General features: G+C 56.9%; 1 protein-coding gene across 1 annotated transcript; it reads left to right on the top strand.

The window, feature by feature from the left end:
- Positions 1-6,806: 6,806 nt before the first annotated feature.
- On the top strand, positions 6,807-16,985 carry AMT (aminomethyltransferase). Its single transcript, XM_030569504.1, is given in 14 exon segments — positions 6,807-7,062; positions 9,806-9,973; positions 11,144-11,224; positions 12,057-12,167; positions 12,170-12,200; positions 12,491-12,568; positions 14,596-14,673; positions 14,676-15,005; positions 15,008-15,053; positions 15,055-15,086; positions 15,400-15,472; positions 15,474-15,556; positions 15,868-15,932; positions 15,934-16,985. Coding segments are annotated over 14 exon segments (1,392 nt in total). The 5' UTR covers positions 6,807-6,960; the 3' UTR covers positions 16,048-16,985.
- Positions 16,986-17,188: the final 203 nt, after the last annotated feature.

Raw genomic sequence — 17,188 nt, 5'->3', positions numbered from 1 at the left:
TGCTAAGGCTCAGAGAGGTGCGGCTCCAGGAGGTGGAGGGGCCTGACCCAAGAGAGAGTGGACCCTTGAGAAGGGCTGTCTCACTGAAAGGGGCACCCCTACGGACCCGCACGGGGCCATGAGTGGGCAGGATCTGTGAGTCTGTGACAGGGATGTTATCTTGGGGGTTACTATCCCATTCTCCTGCTGTTACTGCCGCTATTTGGTGTGTTGTGAACCCAAGCTTTTGCCTGAAGGGTTTAATGAGTGATTTGCAACAGTTATAATTGGCAGGGGCTCTGCCTTGGTCTAGAGTTAACCTTTTAATCATTCCTTGTAACACCTGATTTTCATTCTCTATTTTATCCTTTTCTCCCCAACTTATTCCTCTAATAGTGTCTCCTTTGTTTCCTTTCTCTGAGTGCTTCCCAGAGGGGATCTAACTGGCTTTGTATTCCTGTTGCCAATACCTTCCACTTCTCTGCTTCTTTTTCTGCTTGGGAAAGTTTCTTGTGCAGAGAGACATTCTCCTCCCGGCAAGCTGCCAGGTGAGTGAATGACTCATTGCAGGCTTCCCATAGTAACCAAATTGCTGCCGAATCTCTTTTTTTGGGGGGTGGAAGGTTTGTACAGGAGTATTTATATTGTGCCAGCCTTTCTAAATCCGAAACAGTATGCACATCTGTCAATACCTGCTCAGCCCATGTGCTATGCCCAAACTTTTGTAAAATTTGTTTAAAAGGGGTGACTTCTTGAACAAAAGGTAACTCTCTTGACTTTTCTTAGGGCATCTTTAGATTGTCATTTCTTAAACATTTTTCCCAGAGATATAAAATCACGCAATGTTACTCAGATTATTTTAACCCACAAATACTATTTGCCCAAACTCCTGTATCCTTCAGAGTTGGGTCTTAAACAGAAAATACCACCTAAAACTCCTCAAGAGTTTGTTCGGATGGCAAAACAGACACTCTTAAGTTCTCCTCCTACTGCTCAGCTCTCTACGACCGAGGCTGTGCACACCAATTTTTAAAATAAGCAATCCATTTTGCATAAACAATCATCTTTCAACTTTTACAATAACTGTGGTGTACGGCCACATTCCCCCTTCCACAATTCTCCACCAAAAATGTTATGCTTATAAAAACTCACAGAATCTATTTCAGGGGACAAGGCAATATGCCATGTTATTTAAATGTCAACAGATATTAAATCAACAAGTATATGCATATATTCACAGAGAGAGAGAGAGAGAGAGAGAGAGAGAGAGAGAGGTTCTGGAGCTAGTGTTTATAGTTACCCAGTCCTTATGTTGCTCGAGTCAGTCTATGGCCAGCTACACTGAATGCGAGTAGTGGGAGCTGGGCCTCCGTTAGACACATCTGATGCCTCCATTGTTGTTGCAGAATGACCCAAAGCTTCCTGGCCTCTCACCTTTCTAGTAGTTGTCTTTCATGTCAGTCTATGAATTTTGCTGTTGTCAACTGGAATCCATTAATTGCAAATCTGCCCTTCTCATAGTCATCTTTCATGGGTGATGTTTGGATTCTCAATCACAAACTGGGTGCTAGGTGTTTACAAAGCTGCTCCCTTATCTTATACTTTGTTCTTAGTTTGGGGCAGATGCCTTGCACTTCAGGGTCATTAATGTGCCACTTCTTTGGCCATCAGGCCAGATAGACACCTAGACCTTGTCTACACTGCCACATTACAGCACTGAAACTTTCTCACTCAGGGTTGTGAAAAAACACACCCCTGAGCAATGCAAGTTTCAGCACTGTAAAGTGGCAGTGTAGGCAGTGCACCAGCACTGGAAGCCGCGCTCCCAGTACTGGTAGCTATTCCCCTCATGGGAGTGGGTTTTTTACAGCATTGGGAGAGCTCTACAAAGCCACGTTAAATACTTTAACTTTGGTGGTGAAGACATACCCTTATTTTCTCACTTCCTTCTTCTTGTGATGAGGCCCATCTGCTCAGCTGGTGTCCCTTCTTATCTACTCACATTCTTGCATACCTCACTCATACAAAGAACATGTGATGGAGTAGGGGCTGTCTGTGTGGGGAATGGGAGAGCAGGGGAGGACTTTAGGGAATGGACGATACCGGAGCCTGTAACCTGAGCTAGGTAAGGGAGGGGAAAGGTCAACATCTTTGCCCGGGAAGGGGGACAAAGGAAGGGAGTGGCAGGAGGGAAGCAGTTTGAGTTTGGGCTTGGGGCTGTGTGGGCAGAATTCAGGGTATCCTAGCTAGGATCCAAGCACCCTGAAAGCCCAGAAGGACTCGATGGAGGGGTCCTGACTTGTGCCTGCAAGCTCTGCTGTAACCTGTGTTCCTATTGTCCAATAAACCTTCTGTTTTACTGGCTGGCCAAGAGTCACTGTGGGTCCCAGGAAGAGGGGTGCAGGACTGGACTCCCCACACTCCGTGAACTATACATTCATCTACTAAGCAATTACAGGAAACAGCACAGGGACTGTAAAACAATTTTCTCACAAGCAGACTTGTAGCAGAACGTCATGATTTTGAAACAAATCCAATCATTTACTATTTTAATTCATAAGCCAAATTACTACTAACTTAATAAATCCAAAACAGCTTAATAGATCAAGGCAACTTTGTCAGGGATTGGTATTGGGCAGGGATAGGCAACCAATGGCACGCATATCAAAGGTGGCACACTGGTTACCTGACTTTATAAAGAGTTACAACCAGAGCTTTCACAGAACTATACATACCAGACCCGCTGATGTTAACCCTTCAAATTCTCTGAAGGTATGGAAAACAGGGTTCATTATTAGTAACAAAATGGTGAACTTCCTGAAGTCTCTCACGGGGAGATAAGCAAGATCCCCTTCTGATACTGGAGAACTCTGGATGGCCCCACTGCCAAAGAAGCCAAAAGACATGAGAAGCCGATGCCGATTCTTCCTGTTCATTCTACCTCTGCCCAAACCCCAGACACTGGTCTGCTGTGGTCTATGTGACCGGACGGCTAGGACACCTGGTTAGAGTGTGTTCCCTGACTGTCCCTCTCTCCCATTGGCCCAGTGGAGCCATGCAAAGATGACACCTGCTTGAACCCATGAATGGACTGTGCGCCGGTTTTCAATGGGGAACAAAGGCCAGTAGGGGATGGTGAGTGGGGGAGGTTCAAGGAAAGCAAAAAAACAAGAGAAAAGATGGAATAATGTCATAGGGTCCCAGGCTGGGGGCTCTGGAGCTGCTCTGAATGAAGCCAGGCAGGACTCTGCGGCACATCTCCCCTCAGGACCACTCTCACCAGGGCAGCCTGCTCACCTTCAGTGCCTCCTGGGTCTGACCTCAGAGCATGCAGCCCCTGTTCTCATCATGAACTTCTTGCAGTGAGTTCCCCTGGTTGGGCCACCTAGGGAAACCGTACACACCCCCAGAGGGGGCCCTGCATCCCACTCCGCAGTTAGCTGTGACTCGCAGCACGTGTAAAACAGAACATTTATTAGATGTGTGGAACACAGTGTAGAACAGAGCTTTTTAGCACCAAAGCAGGAAGTTACAGCAAAATCCATCTTGGGGAATCCCCCCACCCAATCCCAAACCAGGAGACTGACTGGCTTCCAGCAGCCTCCCCTCAGTCACGCCTAGTGCCCCTTCATCAGCCTTTGTCTCTTTCTCAAGAAAACCAGTCTCCTGGCCTCCACCTCTTGCTTTGTTCTCACCTCCGGCTCACTCCTGCACAGGATGGGCCCTGGCCATCAGTTGCAAGAGTGTCAGACATTGTCTGTGCCCAGGCAGCCAGTCAGCAGTCACACCTGCCCACTAGTCCAGTGGCTCTCAACCTTTCCAGACTGCTGTCCCCAGGGCCGGTGCAAGGATGTTTCACGCCCTAGGTGAAACTTCCACCTTGCGCCCCCCCCCCGCGCCTCCGCCCTGAGGCGCCCCTCCCCCCGCAGCAGCTCACCTCCATCCGCCCTGAGGCGCCCCCCTTGCGGCAGCTCCTCACCCCCCCACCCTGAGGCACCCCTCCCTGCCCCAGCTCACCCCTGCTCCGGCACAAGCACGAGCACCCCAAGCACGCCGTGGCTGCTTCACTTCTTCTGCCTCCCAGGCTTGCGGTGCCAATCAGATTAGGCGCCGCAAGCCTGGGAGGCAGAAGTGAAGCAGCTCACCCCTGCCCCGCCTCCTCCACGAGCATGCCATGGCTGCTTCACTTCTCCCCCCTCCCAGGCTTGTGGTGCCAATCAGCTTAGGCGCCGCAAGCCTGGAAGGCAGGAGAAGTAAAGCAGCTCACCCCTGCCCTGCCTCCTCCCCGAGCACGCCATGGCTGCTTCACTTCTCCCGCCTCCCAGGCTTGTGGTGCCAATCAGCTTAGGCGCCGGAAGCCTGGGACGCAGGAGAATAGGCGCCGCAAGCCTGGGAGGCGGGAGATGTGAAGCGGCCACGGCGTGCTCGGGGAGGAGGCGGGGCAAGGGTGAGCTGGGGCGGGGAGTTCCCCTGCATGCCACCGCCCCCCTTACTTGCTGCAGGCGGCCCTCCTCGCGCTCCCCTGCCCCAGCGCCCTCTGCCTAAATGCCAGCGGCCACTAGGGCAGCCAAAGATCTGCCCGCCATGCTCACTGCCGAAGAAAATGGCGCCCCCCAAATGCAGTGCCCTAGGCGATCACTTAGGTTGCCTAAATGGTTGCACGGGCCCTGGCTGTCCCTCTTCAGGAGTCTGATTTCTCTTGTGGACCCCAAGTTTCACCTCACTTAGAAACTATTTGCTTACAAAATCAGACATAAAAATACAAAAATGTCACAGCCACTCTATTACTAGAACACTGCTGACGTTCTCATTTTGTTGGTATGAGATTTTAGTTTGTACTGATTTGACTAGTTTTTTATGTAGTCTGTGGTAAAACTAGGCAAATATCTAGATGAGTAGATGTACTCCTTGGAAGACTTCTGTGTACCTCTGACTGAGAGCCACTGCTTTAGCGGCCTCTGCTTGATCACAGATCTCACACCCTTGTCCCACCACCTAGATATTTGTGCAACACATAGGGAAAATTGAGGCACACACATTATTCACACAAACATTTTTAAAAATCCCATTTAATCACAAATGTACGTAGATACTTCCCTGCACTCTCTTCCTGTGCTCAGCAGCCTCATCCATGTTGGCTTGGCAGGACTGGCTAAACTCTGCAGTTTCAATCAGTGCTTGGCCCCCTGCCATGTCCTCCCTCCTCCTCTCCTGTCTTGCTGTTAGCTGGGGTCTCCTCCAAGGTGTCCCCAGTGGTCTGTGGGTGGGCATGTAGCTCGTATAAGCAGCAGGTCTGTGGAGGCACTACCAAATGTCTGATTGCCATATATTGGACAGCACTGCATGCCCCTTCTCCTGCGGCCCCTGTGCACTGTGCACCGTGATGGGCCATAGCTGGGCCTGCACAGTGTCTTCTCCCCACGGCCCAGGAACTCCAGTAGCTCCAGGCAGGAGCGCATCTAAGCAGTTCTGGGTGCGTGGAGCTGGCCTGGGTGATTGGGCAGGTACACACAACAAGGGCGAGCTGTCAGCTGTGCTCAATAGGATGAGCAATCAGAAAAAGGCATTTCAGAACCATGCAGAAGGTTAAAAGGTGGGAGAAGGGCTTCCGGTCTCTGTGCCCCCTGGGCGGTGGAGGTCAGAAAAAGGACTGGTGCTGTCATGGGGACAGGGGCACTGTGGGATGGGTGCTAGGGTCACAAGTCCGTAATGCTCCTTGCGGTGGTTTTAGTGTTGCTGTCCTGGGCGGCGGGAGAAAGGTGTGAGCATGGACACCTAGAGCGTAGATTCACCCAGACCTCGCTTTGTAATGTAAACCAGGCCTAAGCAGGACTCGCTGGGCAGAGCAACGGGGTGAAGTAGGCAGGCTGAGGCTCAGCCTCAGAGGTGCCCTGCCCTGGGCTCTGGCACACTGAGGGGACCCTCCAAGGATGGGGTGTAGTGCTGCTCCTGGGGCTCCATGACAAGCCAAAGGCTGGCTCCCAAAGATGAGGTGTGTGCACAGGTGGACATATGGCCATCCCGAGCTCAGGGATGCTGCCGTGGGGACTGGGAGACCCGGGGTGCTGAGCTCAGGGATGCTGCCGTGGGGACTGGGAGACCCAGGCTGTGAGCACCCCCCACTTGGAGCTATGCTCCATAGCCCAAAATCCTGGGGAGCTGGGCAGGCACCACAGCCATGCTGCCATGGGTATGGCAGGGGCTGTCCCTGCAATGGGCACATCCCAGCAGGCAGCCCAACGGCACCCTGTAGCTGACACCTGTACAAGCAGCACCAGGGGCCTCTGCTGGGCTATGGGCACCTAGCAGCCCTGGAGTTCAGGTGTGTCTGGCTGGGGATTGGGGCTGGAGATAGAATGGAGGAGGTGGGCCCAAGGCTCACACATCCTCGCTGCCACCCCAGGAGCCCCCAGGTCCCGTGCAGGCCAGGGTCTCCCTGGTGTCCCAGCTGGGGGTGGGGGATGCAGGAACAAAGCACCCAAAGCACCACAGCCTCCAGTGGAGCACGGGTGACACAGAGATCCCATGAGGCAGTCCCGCCCCGCCCCCCGTTGCTCCTCTTCTCTGTGTTAAACCCCTCCCCCACAGCACTTCCTCACCTTAATCCACTTCCTCCACAGCTCCCTCGCCTTAATTCCCTCCCGAGTTCCCCCACCTCGTTAAACCCCTCCCCCTCTGCTAATCCCTTTCCCCCGCAGCTCCTCCCCACGTTAAACCCCTCCCCCAGGAGCTCCCTCTTGTTAATCCCCTCCCCAGCTTTAAACTCCGCCCCCAGCAGCTCCCCCGCGTTAATCATCTCCCCGCTTTAACCCCCCCCCCAGCAGCTCCCCCGTGTTAATCCCCTCCCCGCTTTAAACCCCTCCCCCAGCAGCTCCCCCGAGTTAATTCCCTCCTCTCCTCGGCGTTAAACCCCTAGTCCCTTGGCAGCCGCACTTCCCATCCTGCGGTGCTGGGAGCGGGCCGGCGCTCAGAGGCTGCGAGATGCTGCGGGCGGGCTGCCGGGTTGCGGTGCGTGTCGGGCCCCGGGGCCAGGAGCCCGGGGCGGGCGGGCGGCGGTGGCGGCGCTGCTGCAGCTCCGGGCCGGTGAGCAGGGGCGGGGGGGCGGCGTCCGGGTGTGACCCCCACAGTCCGGCCTGTGTCCTGCGCAGGGACTGTCCCGGGCTCCGGTCCCCACTGCCCCGATACCACTCCACGCCCCCCAACTTCCCCCCACCCCCGGTACCCGACATCCCCCGACTACCCCTCCCTGGCCTCCAATTTATAACCCAGGACCCCCAACTTCCGCCTTGACCCTCCTCCCACTCCCAACTCTTCTGTCCCCATCACCCCTCCAACTTCCCCCCCGTTGCCCTGGTACTTTCCAATTCTTGCCCCGTGATTCCCTGCCCTCGGACACCCCTGAATCCTTCCCCCCCCCGACTCCCAACCCAGACCCCTTGACACTCCCCGAATACCCCTCCACAGCCCCCAACTTCTGCCCGGAGCCCGCCACTCCACTCCCAACTCCGACCCTCTCCCCCCTGCCGCTGATACCTGACACTCCCTGACTTACCCTTCACAGCTCCCAACTTCCACCCCAATAGTCCCACTGCCCTGGTATTCCCTGACCCCTTTTCCCTGATTCCAGCCCCTATTCCCTTCCTCCGATACCAAACACCCCAAACTCCAATTGCCTAATTGCCCCTGAACTCCCCCTGATCATCCATGGCTCCCCAAATCCCATCCCTGACCTCCCATTGCCCACTAGCACCCTCTAATACACAACCTCCCCTACTTCCACGCCCCGACTGCCCATGAGCACCTCCTGCAGGCCCTGACTTTGCACTCTTCTCCCCCCCCCCATCCTGGCTTTGGGGTAAAAACACATTTTAATTTGTAGCCAGGGCTGCCTGTCCCCCTACATGCCCCCCCAACTGCCCCCTCCTACATGTGCCCCCTACTGCCCCACTAGCCTTCAGGAACTATGCCCCCTGTGTCCACCTCCCTGCTTCCCATATTTCTCCAGACTGTTCTTTGTACTCCCTGACCCCCTGATTGGTGTGCCCCCCTTCAGACTACACCTCCAACTGCTCTCCTTTTGCCCCTCCAGCTGCCCCCTGCACATCTCCATTTGCCCCTGCTGTGGTGGTGGCTGCCTGAGTGTGCAAAGAGCCTGCCCTGGGGATTGGGGTGAGCCTATGCTGATGCCAACTCTGAACCTAATAATGAATGTGGACCCTCCCTAGTGATCTCTCTGCAGGCAGGGTAAGGGTGGAGGATTGGCAAAGAGCAGGAGCCAGAGAGACCTGGTGGAGGGGGAAACGAAGTGAGAGGCAGGGGCAGCAGGATGCCTCCCCCGTAGTGACCTTGGACATGTCAATACAGATAATGAAGGGCATGTGCTGGGCAAAGGGCAGGAGCTCCCCTTGATCTGTGCACACACAACCCTGGGCTGTCTGCGTGGGCACCCCGAATGCTCCCCCATCAGTAAATATAGCCCTCATGTCCCCATCCCTCCCTGGGCAAGGATGCCCCCCTCCCCTCCATCCAGGAGGCAGGCACCATGGACCCAAGCCTAGGGCTCTGGCTTTGTCTCGGTGGGTTGCGAGGGCCATGTATATCATGCCCTGGGGAGCCAACATAGCTGTAAGGGGAAGTCCAGCCTTGTGCCGAGCGTGGCAGCTCTTGGCATGTGGGGAAGGGATGCTGCTGCTGCACGGTGCTGCCAGACTGGCACCAAGGGGGCCCCTCAGTTCCCCCTCAAAGCCATCTCTCTCTTGCTGGGCATGGCTGCAATGGAGGTGGCAGGCGGTGCTGTGTCCCCTACCCCCTGTTCTGTGCCAGCCTGGGGAACACAGCCCAATCCTGGGGGTCCTGGCATTCCTTCAGTGTGGGAGGCAGTGCTACAGGGAGAGGTGGGAGGAGACAGAAACCTGGTGGCTGAACATTCCTGTTAGTCCAGATCTCTGGCTCTGGCACTGAGGCAAGTGCCTGGGGTCTCCTCTCCCTTCTGGGGTGCCTGGGGGAGCCCTCTCCTATGCCTCAAGATGAGTGTCCAAGCCAGCTCTGCAGCCTGAGGCCGCAGCTGGCACAGACACACGCTGTTAAAACTTCTGGAATGGGAGCCCAGAGCTGGGGGGAGAGTGTCCCCAGGCCTCCCCCATCTGGAGCAGGTCCGGGGGAAGGGCTCACTCTGCCTAGCCCCCAGGGGGCTGTAGCCATGCCCTCAGAGACTAACGGGGAAAGCCTGGGGGTTTGCCAGCAAGTCCGAGGCAGTATCCCCAGGAGCCTACATCCCTGGGCCCAAGACATACCTGGCACTGGGGTTACTCTGGGGCAGTGGTGCCAGCAGGCATCCCTGGGTCTGGGGCACAGCCCTGCGCACTGAGACTGGCGTTGGGCACGGAGGCGTAGCAGGGTGGGTGGGGGGAGAGAGCCTGCAGCCCTGGACGCGGTCCTAGCCTGGGGGCAGTGCAGGGAGACCCTGCGAGATAGTCCCAGAGCTATTCAGGGAGGGGCTGCCGCTGCGCAAGTGTGGCTGGCGTACCAGCTGATCTGAGCCATCCTCTCCCCGTCCTGCCCACAGGGGCGCTGCTGGGGGTCAGCTGCAGGTTCAGCTCTGTCTCACAGGAGGGTGCTCAAGCTCTGACTGCCAGCGCTGCCCTCAGGTGGTAATCTGCCCCGTGACAGGAACACTGCCCTGTGGCAGTGCCCATCAACTTTTCCTGGTAGGAAGCCATGCTGTGCCTTGGACACATGGCTCTGTGCCAGGTGCTGAGCCCAGCCCCTCTTGGTGAGGGGTTCTAGTGGCAGGGCTGGCCTGATCCGGCCCCCTCTCACCCTGCAGGACAGCCTGAAGCAGACGCCCCTCCATGCATTCCACCGGCAGCAGGGTGGCAGGATGGTGAACTTCGCTGGCTGGAGCATGCCTGTGCAGTACGCGCTGAGCCACCTGGAGTCCCACCTGCACACGCGCCAGCACTGCTCCCTCTTTGATGTCTCCCACATGTTGCAGGTAGCATCGCGCCCTCCCAGCCAAGGGTACCCTATGCTCACAGCCTGGCTCCACGCAGGCCAGAAAGCTGTATGTCCCGTTTGCTGCCCACCCGCTCACCTTGTGGCCAAGCCTAAGACACCCTGAGATGAGGAAACTGAGGGCCAGCCAGCACTGCCCAGAGTCAGAGCCCAGGGGAGTGACTGGAGCTGTGGCTTCCTGAAACAGGGCAGGGACTCAGCCAGGCTGCACAGTGAGTTAGGGCAGAGCAGAGAATGGAACCCAGGAATCCTAGCTGACTCGCCCCTCTGCTTGCTTCGAGCACCTTAAAAATTATCTTAATATACAACTACCCGACTCTGCCACCAGGGGACAGGGCAGGCTCTGTGCAATGGCGGGTGGGCTGGACCGGCACAGGGCTTTCTGCGATGGGTGGGCTGGACAGGTGCAGGGTTCTCTGCAATGGCTGGGAGGAGGGGTGCTGGCCTGGTGCAGGGCTCTCTGTGATGCTGGGGAATGGGGGCCAGGGCTGGCATGGAGCTTTCTGTGATGTAGGAGGGGCAGGGCCAGTCCCGGGCTCTCTGCTATGTGATGGGGCCAGGGGGTGGACTCTGCAATGCAGGGGGCTGGGCTGCCGCTGGGCTCTCGGACTCTGCAATGCAGGGGGCTGGGCTGCCGCTGGGCTCTCTGTGATGGGGGTGGAGGGAGCAGGGCCAGCGTGGGACTCCCTGCGATGGGGGTGGGGGAGCAGAGCCGGCACAGGGCTCTCTGCAATGGGGGAGAGGGGGCTGAGCCAGCGTGGGGCCCCCTGCGATGGGCGGCACAGGGCTCTCTGCTACAGGGTAGGTGGGGAGGGACGGCCTCTCTGTGATGGCGGCTGGGTATGTCTTGATGGCTATGGGGCAGGGCTGGCAAGCTGGTCTCAAGCTGTGCCCATGCTGCAGATGCCTGCAGCTGGCCCCTGCCATCTGACGTGGGTCACAGGACTGGCACGAGAGGCTGCTAAATTGCTGTGTAGAAGTCCAGGTTTAGGTTGGAGTCAGGATCTAGGATCCTGCGAGGTGGGAGGGTCCCAGAGCTGGGCTGCAGCTGGAGCCAGAACATCTATATGGCAATGAAACTGCCCTGCAGCCTGAGCCAGCTGCCTGGCCAGCCAGCGGAGATAGACCCTCAGCAATGTCTCCTCCCTAGACCAAGGTGTTTGGCCGGGACCGGGTGAAGTTCATGGAGAGCCTGGTGGTTGGGGACATCGCGGAGCTGAAGCCAGACCAGGTACGGTGGGTGTGAGATGCCCTCCTCCACGCATGGCCAGGAGTCTTTATAGTGCCCTGGAGACACCAGCAGTGGGTCCTAGGGCAGCCTGGGCATGGGCAGAGCCACCATTGGGAGGAGCCCTGGCTCTAGACCTCCTCTGCCCCTGCTCTGTGTGCAGCAGCAGCAGCCTGCCAGCTCCTGTCATGTGCCCAGTGGGGCACTCAGCTCCCTACTGAGTGGGAGGAGGCGCTTATATAGGAACCAATGTGTCGATCTGGGCCCAGCCAGCCCTGGTGGCTCTGTGACTCCAACACCTTCTGTGTCCCAGGGAGCAAAATCGCTTCTCCCCTCTTGGGTAGTGACGCCATGTGGATAGGTCCAAGTCAGATGGTTCATACCAAGTGCAGGAAATTGCCCCATTCATCACAGGAGACGTGGCCACCTCAGCTGCCCACCCGTGCTGCTCAGGCCACAGGGTCAGAGAACTGGGGGATCCCATAGCACAAATCCACCACGAAACCAACCCCATCCTCTGTTCAGTGAGAGACCGGGGGCTGGGCTAGCAGGGGGCTGCGGCTGGGAGTGAGGGGCACTGGTAGACAGGGAGATCCCAGTGCTGGGCTAGCAGGGGCTGCAGTTGGGAGTGAGGGGCCCTGGCAGATGCGGGGCCCCAGGCCTGGGCTTGCAGGAGTCTCTCACTGAAGGACTATTAGGAGACGCTGCATGGCATGCTGGTGATCTGTGGTCTTGCCTGGAGTTTCCGATGTGGGGGTGGGCAGGCGGGTGCCCCCCCCAGCCCGTCTGCTCCTGTGGCCTGTGGCTGCCAGGCTCAGCATGGCCCCGCTTGCAGGGCACCCTGTCTCTCTTCACTAACGAGGAGGGAGGCATTCTCGACGAACCCTCAATCGTGACCAACACATCGAGCCAGCAGCCCCCTCTTATGTGGTGGTCCAACGCAGGGCTTGCAGGGAGAAGGACTGGGCCCTGATTGCAGGTACGTGTGCAGCTGGCCCCCCCGCCTGGAACCCTGCAGTGACACCAGAATGGATCATTGCCGGGACGCTTGTCTCTCCCCGTTTGTGCTGGGTTGCTTGCCCCCTTTTGGTGCCCCTCCCCACAGGGCCTATGCAAGCCCTGGATGCCAGGGCGACAAGAGGCGGCAGAATCATCCCTTGTGCAGGGTGAGGCAGGTCCAGGGTCCAGCTGCTGATCTGGCCCTCAGGAGCTGGGCTCTGTCCATGCTCTGCTGGCCTCATTCCCATCTGCAACTTGTCTCCATTCCAGGGCCGAGCAGAGGAGCTGCGGGTACAGGCGGCGATGTGCACCTGGAGATCTCTGAGAACGTGCTGCTGGCTCTGCAAGGTAATGGGCCACCCAGCCCGAGGCGGCCAGCATGTCCCTGCACCAGGGCCCTCCACTGACAGCCCCTTCCTCATTGGGGTCATCCTGGTTCGGAGTTCCTGCCAAGCCAAGGTGGACTCCCAAGTGCATGGGAACAGTGCAGGACATCCTGTAGAGAGAAGCTGATGGCACAGACCCCTCAGCCCTGCTGTGCTCCCTGCCCCCTCCCATGCTGCAGGGGGGAGTTGGTAAACACAGGCAGCACTACCCTGGTATAGGGGTTGCCAGGCGAGGGTCAAGGCCCATCATTCCTGGGCAGAGCTTTCCCAGAGGTGGGGGTGGGTCAGAAATGCTGACTTGCTCAATCTCTTGCAGGGCTGATGAACTTGGAATGAAACCTGCCTGATGGGTGTCAGGCAGCCCTGTGGCCCAGGCATGGCAACTCTACCAGGCAGGCCCTGGCAGATGGCTGTGTGGGCCAGAGAGCAGTGGGGGCTGGCAGGAAATGCCCCTGACTCTCTGCCCACTGGCCAACGGCAGGGACTCCATCTGTTGTGAGTCAGACATACTGAAACTTCCCCTACCGGCTCCCACCCCCAAGTCTTTTGTCACTGCCAGGATGGTGTGATGAGTTGAATAACAGAAAATCCTTGGGAACTGCCAACTGATATGAGACCACTTCTAAGTCTGTTTTCCCTGGCAGATTGGGACTTAAGTGCCTGCCTAGTTTGAGCCAGACATGCTAACTGGCTGCAAACCCAGACCCAGGTCTTAACCATGTCCCCTAACAGCTGCAGGCTTAACTGAAGCGGTTCTTAAGAAGTGTTCCTGTCTCTAACACTCAGATGCCCAGCTCCAATGGGATCCAAACCCCAAATAAATCCGTTTTACCCTGTATAAAGCTTATACAGGGTAAACTCATATAGTGTTCGCCCTCTATAACACTATAGGGAGAGATGCACAGCTGTACCCCCCAGGTATTAATACATACGTGGGTTAAATAATAAGTAAAAGTGATTGTATTAAATACAAAAGTAGGATTTAAGTGATTCCAAGTAATAGCAGACAGAACAAAGTGAATTACTAAGCAAAATAAAATAAAACACTCAAGTCTAAACCTAATACAGTAAGAAGCTGAATAACAGATAAATCTCACCATCAGAGATGTTCCAATACGCCTCTTTATAGCCTCCTTTAGTCTGGGTCCAGCAATCACTCACACCCCCCTGCAGTTACTGGTCCCTTGTCCTAGTTTCTTTCAGGTATCCTTTGGGATGGAGAGGCCATCTCTTGAGCCAGCTGAAGACCAAATGGAGGGGTCTCCCAGGGGTTTAAATAGACTTTCTCTTGGTGGGTGGACACACCTCCCACCCCCGCCCCCTGTAGAATCCAGCTACAAAATGGAGTTTTGGAGAGTCACATGAGTCTTTACAGGCCAAGCCACATTCCTGGGAAAGCTCAGCTGTGGATTGGCATCTCCAAGTTCATTGTTGGTTTAAGTGTTTCTTGATTGGGCACTTCCTGAGAATAGTCTTTTCTCAGGAAGCTGACCAACTGCTTCACTGAGGCTACTTAAGATTAAACAAGTACAAAGCCAATATTCATAACTTCAAATAAAAAGTGATACATGCATACAAATAGGATGAATATATTCAGTAGATCATAACCTTTACAGAAATATGTTACATGGCATATGTAGCATAAAACATATTCCAGTTATACCATATATACATTCATAAACACTGGAATAAACTGCCTAGGGAGGTTGTGGAATCTCCATCTCTGGAGATATTTAAGAGTAGGTTAGATAAATGTCTATCAGGGATGGTCTAGACAGTATTTGGTCCTGCCATGAGGGCAGGGGACTGGACTTGATGACCTCTCAAGGTCCCTTCCAGCCCTACAATCTATGAATCTATAAGCATATTCCATAAAGCTTTATGGGGTGCAATGTCACAGGTGGGCACTGCCCAGTCCATGCTCCACCTGCTCCACTCCCAGGGATGCTGAAGTTCACACTGAGCTCCTCATGCACTCTCTATGCCCAGGTCCTTCGGCAGTACAGGTGCTGCAGACAGGCGTGTCGGACGATCTGGCCAAGCTGCCCTTCATGAGTAGTGCGGTGATGGGTTGTTTGGGGTGCCAGGCTGTAGGGTGACACGCTGCGGCTACACCGGAGAGGATGGCGTGGAGGTACCATGTTGCGGGGCGGCGGGGTGGGGGGGCAGAGGTCCCGAAGCAGGAGCAGCCCTAATGGGGCAGGGAGGGGGCGAGGTGTCCATGGGTGGCACAGTGCTGGCTCAGGCACTGCCTGGTGGGGTGCAGGAAGCTGGAATTTACCATGCCTGCCATTACTTGCTTAGATCTCGGTGCCGTGGGGCGCGCAGTGGAGTTGGTGGAGCTGCGCTCAGGGATCCACAAGTTGCAGTGGCAGGGCTGGCGGCCAGGGACAGCCTGCGCTGGAGGCGGGACTCTGTCTCTACGGCAACGACATTGATGAGACGACAACCTGTGGAGGCAGCTCTGGTGTGGACACTGGGTAGGAAGGGGCAAGCAGGAGGGCTGGCATGGTGGGGCCTGGGCACCTTAGGCAACAGCAGTGAGGAGCACTGCACACACACCTTGGGGGTGGGTGAGCCTGGCATGGGGACAGAGGCTGGTACAGGGGTGCCAGCTGCCTTGGGGAATGGAGACATGGGGACAGTGAGAGCCCTTCTGGCTGGGAGGGAACGGGTTGTGGGCACCTTGGTGTGTGGGGGACTGGAGCATGGTGGGTGGGACCGGGTTTGGAGCACTGGTGGTGTGGGGAGGGGTGCCCCACCCTCTAACTTGGCCTGTCTTGCTGCCTGCAGGGAAGCGGCGCCGGGAGGCCATGGATTTCCCTGGTGCCCGGGTCATTGTGCCCCAGATCAAAGGAAGGTTAAGCGCAAGCGCGTGGGGTTGATTTCCCCGGGCCCCCAATCCGGCCACACATGCCCATCCTGAGCCGGAGGGCAGGCCCATTGGTAGGTGGGGTGCACAGAAGAGTGGCCCTTTGGGGGTGCTTGGGCTGGCTACCCTTTCATTAGCCCACTTGCACTAGCCTCCCTTCCCATTGCTGTGCCACAGCCCAGGGGGCAGGACCCTGACACTGGAATGCCTGGCGTGGCCATCTCTCTGTGTGACAAGCTCCAACCTGCAAAGCTCACAAGCTGGGCCCATGTCAAGGAGGATGGAACAGCTGCATGTGTGGGGTCTGCCCACCGGGCCCCAGCAGTGGTGGGGGCTGGCTGGCACAGCTGGGCCCACACTAATCCACCACTTGTGCTTGCTGTGCCTAGGCGAAGTGACCAGCGGCTGCCCCTCTCCCTGCCTGAAGAAGAACGTGGCCATGGGCTATGTGGCGGGCGTAGCAGAGCCGGGTGGGCACGGTGCTGGCAGTGGAGGTGCGGAAGAAGAGCTGCCCTGCTCTGGTCACCAGGATGCCCTTTGTGCCCACCCGCTACTACACGCTCAAGTGAGATGTCGCTGGGAGCCATGCCCCACCCCCCCACCCCAACCAATCAGCATGCACCTGTCCTGCCCCACATAGGCCACGTCCCCAATCAAGACTCCCCAGGGGACAGCCTGGCCCCACAGTGCCACATATCCAGCAAAGGCTGGACCCCAACGGAGCCAAAGAGCCAAAGTCCAGCCATGTGCTGCCCAGCCAATGCCAAGGGCATGTGCCTTCCAGCCCCTTCTGAGGCCAATGCCAAACCAGGCCAGTCTGTTGGTTTTCTTATGGGGGGCAGCCTCTGAGCTGTGCCCCCAGCATCCAGACATGCTCTGGCCTGCTGCATGTATGCCAATACTGCCAGGCAATGGGCTAGCAAAGTGATGAGCCCCTCCGCTGCCCTAGCCCGCCTGGGCATCCCCCCATTTCTGTAATTGGGCTGTGATTGTCCATTAAGACTCCCCCCCCAACTCCACTCCTGCTCTGCCACTTGTCTTTACTCACGCTAGGCTGGGGCTGTGCAATGTCCAGAGGGCATTGCCTGGAGAGCAGCCTCCAGCTGCCACCACTCATGCCCAGCTTCAGAGTATTCTGGGTCCCCTGCTGGCCTGGAGCCCAATAACCCCCAGTGGGGCCTGCCAGGGCAGTGGCAGAGCTGGGGAGAACAGCTCAGCCCACTGGAGACCTAGTCCTTGCACTGGGTTGGCACATACCACCTGGCCTTGCAGGTGGCAGGGCCAGCACACTTCCCCCCAGGCCCCATGAGAAAGGTGGAGAGAGGACTGGGCACACTGGGACTGTGGGTGAACCAGGGTGCCTAGGGCCAGCCCTGTGCCAGCAGTTGTGGGGGCATGCTCCTCCCCCTGGCATGGTGGGGCATGCATCTGCTTGGGGGAAGGGATAGCTCAGTGGTTTGAGCACTGGCCTGCTAAAACCCAGCGTTTAGGGATCTGGGGCAAAAAAAAAAAATCTGTCTGGGATTGGTCCTGCTTTGACAGGGGGCTGGACTAGATGAGGTCCTGTCCAACCCTGATATCGTATGCTTCATGCTCCTGCCCTTGCCCCCGCAGGGGATGAGGCCAGGGAGCCCCCATCCCTGCCTGGAAGAAGGTAAGTGGTTCAAGGCAGTCGCTCCAACTGCCTGAAGAGCAACAGCATCCGCCAGC

This window comes from Gopherus evgoodei, chromosome 7 (genome assembly GCF_007399415.2).
Source record: "Gopherus evgoodei ecotype Sinaloan lineage chromosome 7, rGopEvg1_v1.p, whole genome shotgun sequence".
NCBI classification, from domain to species: domain Eukaryota; kingdom Metazoa; phylum Chordata; order Testudines; family Testudinidae; genus Gopherus; species Gopherus evgoodei.
Note: the sequence above shows the minus strand (reverse complement) of the source record. Positions and strands in the feature narration are given on the sequence as shown.